This window comes from Mustela putorius, unplaced genomic scaffold, assembly GCF_011764305.1.
Source record: "Mustela putorius furo isolate JIRA1106 unplaced genomic scaffold, ASM1176430v1.1 tig00003858_pilon_pilon_pilon, whole genome shotgun sequence".
NCBI classification, from domain to species: Eukaryota; Metazoa; Chordata; class Mammalia; order Carnivora; family Mustelidae; genus Mustela; species Mustela putorius.
This window is the reverse complement of record NW_025422010.1, coordinates 50230334-50244711: the sequence shown is the minus strand read 5'-3', so window position 1 is coordinate 50244711 and position 14378 is coordinate 50230334. Positions and strand designations below refer to the sequence as shown.

Genomic DNA, 14378 nt, shown 5'->3' with positions numbered 1-14378 from the left:
AACCTGCACATTTTTTTCCCTCTTCTCTACACAGAATCTTTTAGGGCTCCATCAGTCACGTACCAGTGCTGTGTGGTGTCTAAGTGTGCATTCACATACTGTGTTGGGATGGTACCTTCCTGCAAGCTCCTCTGCTTTTGGCTGCCATGAAGGGAGGAAGCTGCTATCCCACTGTAGTAGCTCAGTGACTGCATTGTGTTCAGGAGCTGATCTGCCTCAAACCAGTTTCAGCCGGTTCTGGTCACCCTACATAAAAAAGCTATGGCAACCCTCGCTGAGTTGCCAACAAGTCCCTGAAAATCATCAGCACAGAGGGGATCTCGCTAGGGGTTGCTTTTCCCTTTTAGGTCTTCGTGAGGAGGGGAAGGTCATCGTGTGTCCCCCCCCCCCTCCCCGCCCCAACACACACACACAGGCAAGCACACAGCCTTGGAAAGGCTCACCTCACAAGCACCCCAGAGCCCCTCAGGGCCCATCCCCCCTGCCCCTCCACCCCAAAGCCCACCGCAGACACTGTTTCCCCCTCCTTCTCCTTCCCCCACTTACCTCCCACAACCTGGCTCACATCTTTGTGTACGTGTGTGTCAGTGTGTGTTCTCTGTGTTGGTGGCTGACAAAGAGCCCCCAAGAAAGCAATCTATGTGTGTCTGCTCACACTGGATGCGTCGGCTGCAGGAGCGGCCTCGGCCTCCTAGCAGAGTGGTGCTGGCTTGTTGACCAGGCTCCTCTCCGCCTGTCACCCCCACCCCACCCAGCCCCCTCCTCCCGTCCCTCTCCGCACTCTCCCAGCCCTGTCACCACCAGCAGCAGCCCCCCCAGTCTCCTCCTCCTCCAACCTTCTCTTCTTTCAAGCACCTGGGGGGAGAAGTCCAAATCCCTTCACCTCGGGGTAGGAAACTAGGGATGCCTGCGGTGGGGGTGGGGGGGCCCGAGCTGAGGGGCAGGGAGTACGAGGGGCACAGAGGCCTTTAAAGAATCCTCGGTGCACCGCCGGCGCTGGAGGGGGTAGGAGCGAGCTCCAGCGCTCACGTGGCCCCCCTCTCTGAACCTGTGGGGCCTAGCGAAACCGGCTCGTCCTCGGCCCCCCCGAGGAAGCCGGCGGGGCGCGAAGGCCAGCCGTCCCCAAGGCCAGGGTGGGACAGGCCGCTGCAGTCAGGCCAAGGGGCCTGAGCCTCACGCGCTCACCCCGGCCCGCAGGGGTGGGCACGAGGGGCCGGCGCGCCCGCCTCTCCCCCGCAGCCCACCCGCGCCCCGTCCTGCGCTGCCCTCGCCCCTCGCTCGCCGGCTTCCCCCCCCCACCCCCCCGCCCCCCCCCCCCCCCCGCCCCGGCCGCCCCTCGCCGCCCCCCGCCCCGCGGGCGCACACCCACCCCCTTCCCGGGGTTGGCCTTCGCAGCGGTCAAGCCCGGGCGTCTGGGCCGCAGCTCGGATGACCTTTGTTCAGCGCGGCGCCGCCGGCTGCGGCTGCTGTGGCTGCTGCTGCTGTCGTCGTAGCGGCGGCGGCGGCGGCTTCCATGTTACGGGCGTGTCATCTGCATTCCCGCTGCCGGGGTCTGTGTGTGCGTGTGCGGTGGAGCGGCCTCGCCGCCGCCTGCCGCCGCCGCCTCCCGGGCTGCCGGCTCCCGCGCCCCCGGGCCGCCCCGCCGCCGCGGCCTCGCCGTGCGCCCGGCCCCGGGCCCCGCGCCTCCCCGGGCGGCGCGCTCTAGGCCGCGCGGCGGCGGCGGCGGGGCGGCCCGCCACGCCGGGGCCTACGGCTGGGGGTGCGGGCCCGGCGGCGGCGGCGGCGGCGGCGGCGGCCCGAGCGGCGAGCGAACAAAAGGGAGCGCGGCGGAGGGGGAGGGGGCGGCCGGTGGGGGAAGGGAGGACTCGGGGAGAAGGGCGGCGAGAGCGCGAAGCCCCGCGGCCGGCGGGCGCGGACGCCCGGCCGGCGCCGACTCCGACTCCGCGGCTGCGAGAGGAGCCCCGCGGACCTGCCAAGTCTCGCCCATATGGGGCTGCTGGATCGCAGCTTCGCCCCGGAGAGCGGGCTGGTGGGGCTCAGGGGATGGAGGGAGGGCTTCTCTCTCTTTCAAACGACATTTCGGGCTCTCACCCAGTCCTTTCCGTGGCCCCAAGCCGCAACTTACTCGAGTGGAAGGAAGCAAGGCCTCGCCAAAGATGGTTGAAAAAGCCCGTGAGCCTCTCCACCCAGGATCTTGAAGCCAAGGTGGTGGTTTGTTATCCTCGTAATGGTGGCAAATAAGTAAGAAGAGAGCACGCGATCTTCAGATAAATTAAATCTGAAATTCTCCCTGGAGGGGGAAGAAGGGGCTCTCTTCTGTTTAGTTAGTGGTTTGGAGCCCTTTCGCCTTAAACTGAGCCACAAAAGAATGGAAGACACCCCCTGGGGTGGGGAGAAAGCCCTGGTGTAAAAGACACACGTTTTGCTTTCAGGGAAAAAGCCACTGGGGCCAGATTGAAACATGGCATGTTGAGTTCTTGTAGGATTTTTTTTTTTTCTTTCTTTAATGGGGGAATGATACTGAGTAAACAAGATGTAATAGGTGGGTCTTTAAATTCAAGAAGGAAGATGGTGCACAAATAGAGCAAGCACGTATTGTACATACAGCAGGTGGTCCCAGCCTGCAGAACGCAGAAAGATACATGTATAAACCCCGCTCAGACCACAGAGGTGTGCATAATCGTTCACACGTCCACGAAGGAGACAATATGTTACCAACAGATCAGGTATGCTCTTTATCGGGCCCTGGGTCCTGGGTCCTACCTCGTTCACAGACGTGCACTCAATTGAGAGGTTTTTTGAAAGGAGAGAGAAACCCCATGTCAAGCTAATTGTGGCTGCCCTGGAACTAGGACAAAATGGAAGGATCTGAAAAAAAAAAAAAAAAAAGTCACCATAAGCTCTTAAAAAGGCTCACTTGTGTGTGAACGGATGGACTCTAAAGAGAATATTCCTCCAGTAGCACTGAAGACCCCCAGCATGGGAAGCTGTTGCTGTGTGTTATATCTTAAATTAGATTAATTGGCTTGTATTTGCAAAGTATGCTGCAAAGTTGATGCGGTTGGTTTGGTTTGTTTTTAGAGGTTTTTGGGTTTTGTTTTGTTTTTTTTTTTTAAATCTCAGTATGCCTCTCCTTTGCATTATCTTCCATTGAGGAAGCCATTGTTCTCGATGATGGGGACACTGTGATGTAAATTGAAAGTAGCATTTTTGCTATTTAAGACTTTTCATGTAAATGAACCGAATGATTGTCTCACGGAAGAGTCCTTGGTCTTTCATTGCAATCGGCAAATTGTTTGGAGTTGCACATAAATGGGCACGCGTATTTACACGTGTTTAGAAAGACCTCGGTAATCTGCAAATTTTGTCAGCCAGGGCACCACATTTATCAGTGTTACGAGATGATGAAATTGAAACTCTCATCTTCTTTTAGCCTGAAAACGGTGCCAGAGCTCTGTGGGTTGAGTTTCAACTTTACCTGGGCTTGATTTCATTTGAAAGGAGGCCTTTTTTCTTCTCCCAAAGGTGAGCCTTTATTAGCATGCGTGTAAAAACATTCCAGGCATTGAAGAGTATACAAGGACCTACTTAGCTGAAATCTTGATGCACTACACATACTCTGATATATGAAATTTCATAACGCACATTATCCTAGTAAATCCTAAATTCCCTAGATTTGGAATCTTTGTTTACTGAACAAGCTCCCTTGCCCTGCCCCCATTCCTTCTCTCAGGAGTTGAAAGCACAGCCCAGCAGTGTTCGAATGGTTACAAGAATTGTATTACCAAAACTAAAGTCTGGATTTCTTATTTTTATCATAAAGAGGCTTCAGTTGTACAACTGCCTCGTGGCCTCATGATGCCAAATACTTTTTAAGCAGAGCTTTTTACAAAGCCCAGTGTTTTGGTCTAACTCGCGGGAGGAAATTAGTTTGAAAGCACAATTCATCATTTGCACAAACGGCCACAGATAACATTGCATCTGCTTTTAAAAACCATAAACAACCAAAAATTTTAAAAAATAATAATTTCTTGCGCATTGTCTCTGTTCTATTTTACAAAGAGGATTGCAGAGAAATCCTTTTGCCAGGTAGACCAACAGTTAAAAGCAAAGAACCCATCCTAGTCCATTCTGTAAAATTATTGAGTTTCACAACAGAAAACACACACACACACACACATTGAGTGTAAGTTTTTGAAACATGACACTATCCCTCCACCAAAAAATCAACACAAAGGTTCATTCTGTTATTCTACATACGTAAGGCTATCTTGGGTACCCTTCTGCTCTGGGCAACAATAGAAGTAACTTGACTGCACGAATGAAATAAAGGATTATTTGAGTGCTGGAGATAAGAAAGAACAGAACAAAGAAATCATATTATTCTTATGCCAAATAGAAACTAAAGGAATTCCAAATCCTTTGGGATTTTGTTTGTTGCTGTTTTTTATTGCTAACTTGCAATGTCTTAGCTTTTCCTCCAATCAGTATATTGCAAAATCCCAGCTTTTCTTTCTTTCTTTTTTTTTTTTTTTAATCCTTTTGTGGTTTGAAACCGGCTTTGCAGGCGCATATAGTTATCAGTCTACCCGTAATACTTCACCTCCAAATTCCACTATGAATTCGGAAATTCCTTTGTTAGAGCACACAAAAGGTGTGTTCCTTGAGGAAAAGGAGACCAAAAACGAGAAGAAAAACCTTTTCTTTATCTCACCATCAAAAGGCCTTGCAAACTACTCCTAAATTGAGTCTCCTGACCTGAGCTACATTATTTTTCACCTCAAAACTAAGGTCGGCCTAGGCGGTTATAGAGTTTAATAGGTTACATTTGCTGGCTCATTTTAAAAGAAGTGATTACACTATTCAACACTAGCATTATAATTTTAAAGATCTGGAGCTGAGTGACCAGCAAAGAAAAGAAAATCCATCCTTTTCACATCAACATATTGATAGAATCGGGATTCCCCCCCCCCCCCAAAAAACCATACCCTTGAAAGAAGCCATAATCAGATTTAAATTATTATTGGCCTATGAGAAATAGACTAGGGGGAGGTCTGGGAAAGGATTCCCCTTATCCTTTGTTAATGATTTTATAAATAGATTTTCTGTAGCAAAGCCACATCCCCTTTCTTGACCCTTAGTTAGGAAATGCCTGGGAAGCCTTTCACTCAGAGACCTGAATGTGGGGAAAGTAGGGTGTCTGTCTGTGAAAAGATAAACCAGGCCATATTAAAAATATGAAGGGTTTATTTGAGGAAAAATGAACTCCAATTGGGCAGTGCCAAACCGGAAGTGGTTCCGAGCGCTCCACCCACAGGAGCCTGGGGAGAGACAAGAGAAGGTGCCGGAACAAAGAAAGGAAATGATGTGATTGGCTACAGCTTCAGCCCAGTCGGCTGTTTGTGATTGGGTGTCCTTAGCTTTTCCATTATGTGACCTTCAGGTATTTACAGGCCTAGATGTTGATTTGCGTACGTGGGCCACCATGTCATTCGAGCTGCCTGAGTCTGTGGCCTCCTTGTTTTAATTAATTTAACAGTTCAAAGTTGGCGTTCCGTAGGAGGCCCCTGGATATCTGAATGACTTCCTGAGTCCTGGCTACTAGATGGATCCACTAAGGTTTCTCTCCTACTGTCGCTTTGGGGCCTGACTGCTGGCAAGCCAGCCTTGCCCAAGGAAAGAGAAGGACGGGGACCAAGGAAGGGGTTGTTTTATGAATTCTAGAGAATTCAGGAAAAGCCAGAGGTATGGCATTTGGTATACCAGCACAGAATCGTCTTTGGGAATGGTGGGCCAGGGGGCAAGGCCTGTTGAGAATTTTGTAAGATTTCTTACCTCTTTGTAATGTTTACATTATGCCTGAGGATCTCTGAAAAGGACTGGTGTTTGGGCTTGTTTTCCACTCTCCAAGCCTAAGTGAAGGGAAGGAAAGCTAAGAAGGTGTCTGAGAAAAAGGGAGAGCCGTCCGGTTCATCTTTCAAGGAGGAGAAGGACCAGGCAGGAAATGAGGACCCAGAGAAGAACTGGTCTTCTCCAGTACAGAGGCTCCCTGGGCACTGTGCTTTTTGAATCTTCATCTTTGCCTCTGCCCCCAACACCCCCACCATCCCCACCAGTTAGCACAATGCCTTCTACATCCCACGGCTGAAGTTAACTAGTTATCGGGACGCCTGGCTGGCTTACTACGTAGAGCCTTCAACTCCTCATCTTGCCTGATAAGTTTGAGCCCCATGTTGGGTGTAGAGAAGAGAAGGAAGGAGGAGAGAAGGGGAAGGGAGGGGAGGAGCGCGGGAGAACAGAATTAACTAGTGGTGGGACGGCATTAACTCGTTGTGAACTAAGGAATGGATACTAAGTTCCCAGGCACCTAAAAGTAAACATATCCCATAGTAAATGTAAAGAGCTTTTGCCCCTGTAGTGGAGAGGACAGTGTTTTGTCCAGAACCTCGCTTCAGGAGGTATGCCCCATCCCCTAGCTCCTGAGAACATCGGCGGCTGACCACTCCCAGCGCGGTCCGTCCCTGCCCATTGTCCTGGTACTGACCTGTGCCAGTTCCTGGGAACTGTCTTCACTAAGTTGGTCCCTCCTCCTCCACCCCCTGCCCCCATGCCCTGGTCCCAGGTAGCAAGCAACTTCTTTCTGCTGATGTGGAGGTACAAAGGCTTAGCCCTCTTGCCTCGTGTGGACTACTTCTGAGGGGCCACCCAGTCCCAGAGTTCACTGTGAATGGGCTGAGGCCTTGGTCTCCACAGCACCGTTGCCCAAGCCTCTCATTCTGCCTAATCCTGCCTTCCTCACTCCCTCACACGTCTTCCTCCAGAGATTTTCCAGAGCCCGTTTCCAGGACACTCAGCCCCAGCTCCCCATGGACTCCATTCTCTGATGACTCCCATTCCCTCTCGTCGACTTCATCATGGTGCGCTACGGATTCTACCTTCCCGGTATCTCGTGATTCCAGTCCCTTCTCTCCACATCCTTCACCAGATTCAACGCTTAGCCCATCCGTCCCTTCAGTTCCCATCCCCTAACTGATCTTCATGCCTCCAATCTGACCAACCTCCAGTACATTCTCCAGGCTACTTTCTAAAGGTATCATCTTGCCACGCCTCTGCTTGAACCTCTCCATTTCTCTCCATTGTCCACAGAAAAAGGTGCAGGCTGTGTAAGCAATGAAGCCCCTTTGCCTGTCCACATCCCTTGCCCTTTCCTCCTCCATTCCAAGATGCAGCCTTCTAGAACTTTCTGTTATTGCCACGAGACCTTATTGCTTTCACCATCAGGCCTTCACCCTGCTGTTTCCTCTTTCTGGGAGCTCTACCACCCAAGCCCCTTTGTCTTATTGCCATGTATTATCTTTAGGCCTAATTTATGTCTCTCACGTGGATAAGTCTTCCCTGACTTCTCCCCACACACACAAGCTGAGTCTGGGTGTCCCTAATGTGTGTCCCTATATTGTCTTTCCCACACAATATTTGAGATATATTTGCCTCCCTCTACGAGACAAGAAACTTGTGAGATCGGGCACAATGATACTTCGGCTCACTGAAGTCTTCCCAAGGCTGCCACATAGAGAAAGACACTTAAAAATTAGGAGTTCAGAACATCAACCTTAATTAAACACCAACGGGGTTGTTGATTTTTTTTTTCAATGACATTTAGAGATAAGAGAAGATCAAGTACTTTACAATTTTTGCTAGACTTAATGACACATTTATTTCTTGCCGAAAGACCCAAAGTCACATCTCACTAGGGAAACATTGGTTATTCCTGGAAAGGGAGAAAATACAAACAAATGTTGAACGATGAAAATAATAACCAGAAAATATGACTACAAAATAAAATACATTCATTTGTCAGCAAACAGTTGGAAGACGCTTAGAAAATATTGCTGTAGATTTGAAGAAACACGTATTAGAATAAATTACACAGTGTGGGAGGATTGCCCTACTGTTGAAAGAAAAGTACAGCTATTTCTAACATGCCGCTGCTTAGGGTATATGTCTGATCCTGTTCTGATCAGGACCTTCCATTAAACCTATTGTTTTATGAACCACTCAATAAAACCTTAGCAGAGAAGGGATATTCTCAATAATAAATTACTTCCGTAGCCAAAATAATATGCACATATAATTTTTAAGGTTTTATTTATTTATTTACTTACTTACTTATATTAGTTCTCTCTACACCCAGTATGGGGCTCGAACTCATAACCCCAAGATCAAGAGTTTCAAGCTCTTCCAACTGAGACAGCCAGGCTCCCCATGTATATAATTTTTTAAACTGTGTAACAACAACTAAAAAAGCTGCTTCTCTACAGCAATTTAAAATTCTGGGATTAAATTTTAAAAATTCCAAGACGCAAATTTTACCACTGAATCATTCACAGATAAGCTACTGAAGCCAAAAAACCGAAGCCAAAAGTTTTATAGATTGTTACTGTCAGGGAGGAAGAATTCCCTCTGCTCTTCAAGGTCCTTCTAGCTGGACTAAGACTAAGAATGACACGAGACAAGATTAACAGGAGAAAATCAAATTTAATAGCCTACCTAGGGGAATCCACCCAGATTGGGAAGTTCCAAACAGTACAGCAACAAGATGCTTCATGGGGGCTAAAAAGAGGGGTAAGGTCGGAGGATACAAAGGGGAGAAAAGATCATTAGCCGGAAAGGGAGAGAAGACGTCTGGAACACAAAGGTTGCTCTGTTATGCAGATAAATTACTTTGGTAAAGAGGAATCTCTCTTAATACCTCTCTTCCTGGTACAGCAGGGCAGTTGAGGGGGAAGCAAAGAGCTTCTGAACCTGCTGGGTTTGGCTGTCTACTAACTTGAAATTATGTTCAAGCCAACGTGGCCCATCTTGGGGAGGCCAGCCCTTGTGAAGTTCATTTCATTTTCAAAGGGGGTAAGAAAGACTTTGCAACCCTCCCTTTACAAAGAACTCTACTGCTCTTTTTTTTTTTTTTTTTTTTTTAGATACTTATTTATTTGACAGAGAGCACCAGTAGGAGAAGTGGCAGGCCGAGGGAGAGGGAGAAGCATTCTCCCCGATGAGCAGGGACTCCCCCATCCTCCCCCACTCCCCTGCCTACAATGTGGAGTTGGATCCCAGGACCCCCGCATCATGACCAGAATGGAAGGCAGATGCTTAACCAACTGAGCCACCCAGGCACCCCTCTACTGGTCTTTGAAAGAGAAGGCATTTCTATTGAAATATTTGTATCACACAGTAGTTTGCTGGTTATGTCAAAGAACTTAGAGATGAGTTATTCGCTGTCCTTTTAAAAAGAGGAGTTTCAAATTTGCTGATCTTTGGTAAATGCTGTCTGTAATATGCTATCTGGCAGAAATATGTTAGAACAAAAATGTTTAATCTGATACTTTAAGGTAAAGAGAACATTTAACCATGAAAAAGAAAGTGATTGCTTTCAGGAAGAAACTCGTGCTATGGAGAGAGCATTTTAGAAACAGATGTTTGGAAATCACTCGTAGTTCGATGCTAAAAATTATGTATGAGTATAACCTTTGACAGCTATCAGATACGTACACTTAAAATGTCATAAACAATTTTCAAACCGTTAACAACAGTTCCCAGTTGAAGAGTTTCAGTGTGCTTGAAATCTATGTGTTTAAAATACAAAAATGCAAATGCCACATCTTCCGATTTACATTGCAGGAATGATGGACCGACTTTGGGAAACAGGGATTCATCAACTAAATTTCAACTAAACATTTTGCTTAGTTGGTAGGTGGAACTGAAAAACAAGCATTAGGGGGCGCCTGCCTGGCTCAGTTGGAAGACATGTGCGTCTTGATCTCGAGGTTGTGATTTCAAGCCCCAGGATGGGAGTAGAGATTATTTTAAAATCAGGAAGGAAGGAAGGAAGGAAAAAGAAAAGAAAGGAAAGACAGACAAGCATTATTATTAAGTATATGGGGGAAATAAATGACTTCTTCCAATGGTACATATCTTTGCGAAGCATCTTTTCCCAGTAGGACAGCTTTGAAAACAACTAAGGTTGAAATAAATGGAATTTAGAACAAGATCTTCAAATCATCTTGTCATAACGTGTTATTCCAAGATTTCCAAAAAAGAAGCATGTTCAATATTCAAAATTTTAATGAAAGCAAAATTACTCCATACTGCTACTAAAGAAAAGTAAATTGGGACGCCTGGGTGGCTCAGTTGGTTGGACAACTTCCTTCAGCTCGGGTCATGATCCCAGAGTCCCGGGATCGAGTCCCACATCGGTCTCCCAGCTCCACGGGGAGTCTGCTTCTCTGACCTTCTCCTCGCTCATGCTCTCTCACTGTCTCTCTCTCAAATAAATAAATAAAAATCTAAAAATAAAAATAAAAATAAATAAAGAAAAGTAAATTTTTTTAAAAGATTTTATTTATTTGAGAGTGAGAATGAGTGAGTGTGGGGAGGGGCAGTGGGAGGAGCAGCCGCAGACTCCCTGCTGAGTGGGGAGCCTGCGGGGCGGGGGTGGGGGTGGGGGTGGCGGGGGGTGGGGGGGGCAGGGGGGGTGGGGGTGGGGTCGGGGGGGTGGGTGGGTGGGGCCTCCATCCCAGGACTCTGAGACCATGACCTGAGCCCCCAGGTGCCTCTAAAGAGTAGTAAATTTCAATGACGTTGTTTAGTCCACCATAATTTCAACCTTCTTTGACTTCTATTTTTGTGTATAATTTGTAACATGACATATTAGCATAGCACTCCCTGTTTTGAATTTAAAAGTGAACACAGGAGTGTGACTGAGCTAGTGGGTGAAAAAATGTCCTTGAGTGGGCAAGCTCAACGTTTGCTGGCCACAGGGCAAACGCGTACTCACTCCTTACTGTCCCTGCACTGACAGCGTAGATTTGGGTAAATATAATGCCTGTGGCGCTCATTGAGCCCGATCCAAGCATGAGATAAGTAACATCACCACAGTCTCCATCTCAGCCACTGACCGAACTTAAATGCTGCCTGGATGGCTCCCTCACAGACGGTTCCTGGAGCCTCCCTTTCTGGCCGAGCCTTTCCCTGATCCTTCTCCTATCTTGTCCCTCCCGCTGCGGGCCATACAGGGCTGTCCCCTCAACTGTAGCAGAGGGGAATTCAGAGCATAAACCACAAGCCGGGAAGCGACATTAGGCACCAGACAGGTGCACAGAGCTCACCAGCTTTGCAGACGGAGCAGTGAGGAAGGCCCTCCAGGTGCTATCATCTGTCCATAGTCTTTCAACCAGCGCATCTCTTACCTTCTAAACACAAATTAAGTCAAAGACGAATAAGGTAGGACCCATTCTCTTGGGGCATAAAATCAATCCTCTGGACCCCAGGATCACGACCAGCACAGAAACAAGAGTCAGACACCCAGGCGCCCCAGATTTGGGTTTTTGGGGTGGGTTTTTTTTTTCCATTTAAAAAAAAAATATTTATTTGACAGACAGAGATCACAAGTAGGCAGAGAGGCAGGCAGAGAGAGAGGAAGGGAAGCAGCTGCCCTGCCCAGCAGAAAGCCCGATGCGGGGCTCGGTCCCAGGAGTCCGGGATCGTGACCTGAGCCGAAGGCAGAGGCTTTAACCCATTGAGCCACCAGGCGCCCCTATTTTTTTTTTCCTTAAAATAAGCTCTACACCCAGTGTGGGACTTGAACTCATAAAACCAACTCACGAGCTCTACTGACAGAGCAGGCCAGGTGTACCCAAAGCCCTTCTTTTTTAAGTCTTGCCCTGTTGGATAAACACATTTGCACTCAGGATTTTAAGTACCTGCGCTGATGTTCCTCAAATCTGTTTTTAGCGCTCAAATATCCTCTAACTCCAGATCACAATAAACCGCCCAGGAAATGAGAGAAATCACTGACAACCATTTCCAACTCAGGAGGTCCAAAATGGTACCTCCTCCTCTTCCTTCCCGGGCGGCCAGTACGTGACTCAGTGGCACCACACCCACTTCCCCAGTCCCCTGTCCTATTACACTCCTCCCTCCACATCCAGAGAGTGAGGCCGGTTCTTCCCACACTCTCCGCGAGATTCGCTGTTTCTATCTGCACTGATGCCCTGTTGTAAGCGGTTGTCCATCACCTGGTCTTACAGACATGTCGCTAATCACTAACCTTGCCCTTGAACAACCCGTTTATCAGAGTAAATACAGAGCAACCATGTTATTCCTCTCATCTGAAAGAAAAAGGTCCCTCTTGTCAGAAGCTGGCTTCCCAGATACGACCAACACAACCACTGGACAAGGCAAAGCCAAGTTCAAGGCTTACCTATGAGACAACACCTGGAAAGCTTGAGCAGTACCTGGAGGGGGTGGGGGTTTGGGTGACGTCCGGTGAAGAGTGTATAGAGAACCGGAAGCTTGGCTTAAGGTGGGTCTCTCAGTGCAGGAATTTGGCTAAGAGGTATGAGTCCAGGATTGCTGGTAACAGCAAGGAGAGGGATTTAAAGAATTTTAGAGCACAAATGCTTATGCCCTTTCCACTGAAAAGCTGATGGGTTTTCGAAGAATTTTCTCTAAGAAACAATCAAACTCTTGGCTTGGGCAAGAGAGTTCTGGAAGAAATGCTAATTAAGGCAATGAAATTGCAAAGTAATGTTAATGCAGATACTAAGGTGTAGCTTAAGTTCTCCACATAGCGGCTGAGGTCAGGGGTAGTCGGCTGTTCCTTCCAGTCTGAGGTCAGATAAGGCCTGGTGACCCGAAGGAAAGAGAACATTTGCAGAAGTATCCCCTAGAACCTACTAGAAAGTAAAGCCTTTGGATAAGTAAGAAAATTTTCAGTAAAAGGGTCTGGTCGTTTTATCCTTCGAAAATCCACAGTCTTGCCGTAAAAGGGGGGCAGATCTTGCTACCTGTAAATCCAAGACCATCACAGGACACCTGCATGATCAGGTAAGTGGGATCTGAGGGAGGCACTGGGCAGATCTGGGAGAAGAATTGTTTTTAAACTTTTTAGCCTCTTAACCTCTTTATTATTTTTTTAAAGATTTTTTTTAATTTTTAGGGTTGCCTGGGGGGCTCACTCGGTTGGGTGTCTTGCCTTCTGGCTCAGGTCATGATTCCCAGGTCCTGGGACGGAGCTGTGCATCGGCTCCCTGCTCAGTGGGGAGCTTGTTTCTCCCTCTCACTCTCTCTCTTTTTTTTTAATTTTATTTATTTATTTGACAGATCACAAGTAGGCCGAGAGGCAGGCAGAGAGAGGAAGGGAAGCAGGCTCCCTGCTGAGCAGAGAGAGCCCCATGTGGGGCTCGATCCCAGGACCCCAGGATCATGACCTGAGCCGAACGCAGAGGCTTAACCCACTGAGCCACCCAGGCGCCCCTCTCCCTCTCTCAAATAAACTATCTTTTTAAAAAGTTCAGGTTTTTTTTTTTTTTTTTTTAATTATCTGTACATCCAACATGGGGCTTGAACTAAGATCCAGAGTCACACACCCCACCAACTGAGCCAGCCAGGTGCCCCTTCCAACCATTTTGTCTCATGTTAAAATATTTCTAGGGGCGCCTGGTTGGCTCAGTGGGTTAAAGCCTCTGCCTTCGGCTCAGGTCATGATCCCGGGTACTTGGGATCAAGCCCTGCAAAGCCCCACATCACATTGGGCTCTCTCCTCAGCAGGGAGCCTGCTTCCCTTCCTCTCTGCCGGCCTCTCTGCCTACTTGTCATCTCTCTCTGTCAAATAAATAAATAAAAATCTTTAAAAAAAAATTTTTTTTAATTATTTATTTATTTATTTGACAGAAATCACAAGTAGGCAGAGAGACGGGTTGGGGAAGGGGGCGGAAGCAGGCTCCCTCCTGGGCTCGATCCCAGGACCCTAAGATCATGACCTGAGCCAAAAGCAGAGGCTTAACCCACTGAACCAGCCAGGCACCCCTATTTCTGTTGTGTCTGCTAGGAAACAAGTCAAGAGAAGAAGAAAACCTTTTTTTTAAAATTACCGTTCCTAGCAAACATGTGAATAAACACTTAAAATTAAACAGCAAAAGCCCATGAACAAATACAAAGCCAGGGAAGGCCTCCCTTTGTCCCAGAGCCATGGCTCCTAGGCAGCATTTGGAAAACCATCCTTGATCTGTTAGAAGGGGTACTTTCCGACAGTGGATGCTACAGTCCTGAGGCGTACGTGCCAGTGTAGAAACAACAGGGACACTCAACCTTATGCCAAACTCCGATGCTGGAGGCCGGGATCTGAAGCAGCCCTTCCGAGAGCCGACTGGCCTGCCTTTAGAGACCCAGCATGCAGGGAAGTGCCTACCGTCAGCTCGCGAAAGTCCCCTCCCGCTGTGCCCAGGGTAGACCTTTGCGGCTGAGCTCCGTCCCCAGACCATGCTCAACAGTCTCGCGTACTGCCCTGCTTCATTCCCACTCTAAGTCCTTTGCTACCCAAC

General features: G+C 48.3%; 1 protein-coding gene across 14 annotated transcripts in view; it reads right to left on the bottom strand.

Moving 5' to 3' along the window:
- Positions 1–2352, bottom strand: part of ZNF532 (zinc finger protein 532) — a 107773-nt gene extending 105421 nt beyond the window's left edge. For 5 of the 14 annotated variants that reach the window (XM_045065675.1, XM_045065680.1, XM_045065681.1 and 2 more), the window contains exon 1: positions 1434–1631. In XM_045065675.1, the coding sequence (XP_044921610.1) occupies positions 1434–1515 (82 nt within the window). In that variant the 5' untranslated portion in view covers positions 1516–1631. Of the gene's footprint in view, positions 1–63; positions 507–546; positions 1231–1369; positions 1632–2125 lie in introns of those variants that run through there. The other 9 variants (XM_045065676.1, XM_045065678.1, XM_045065679.1 and 6 more) reach the window with 5 other exon arrangements.
- Between the last annotated feature and the right edge of the window lie 12026 nt (positions 2353–14378).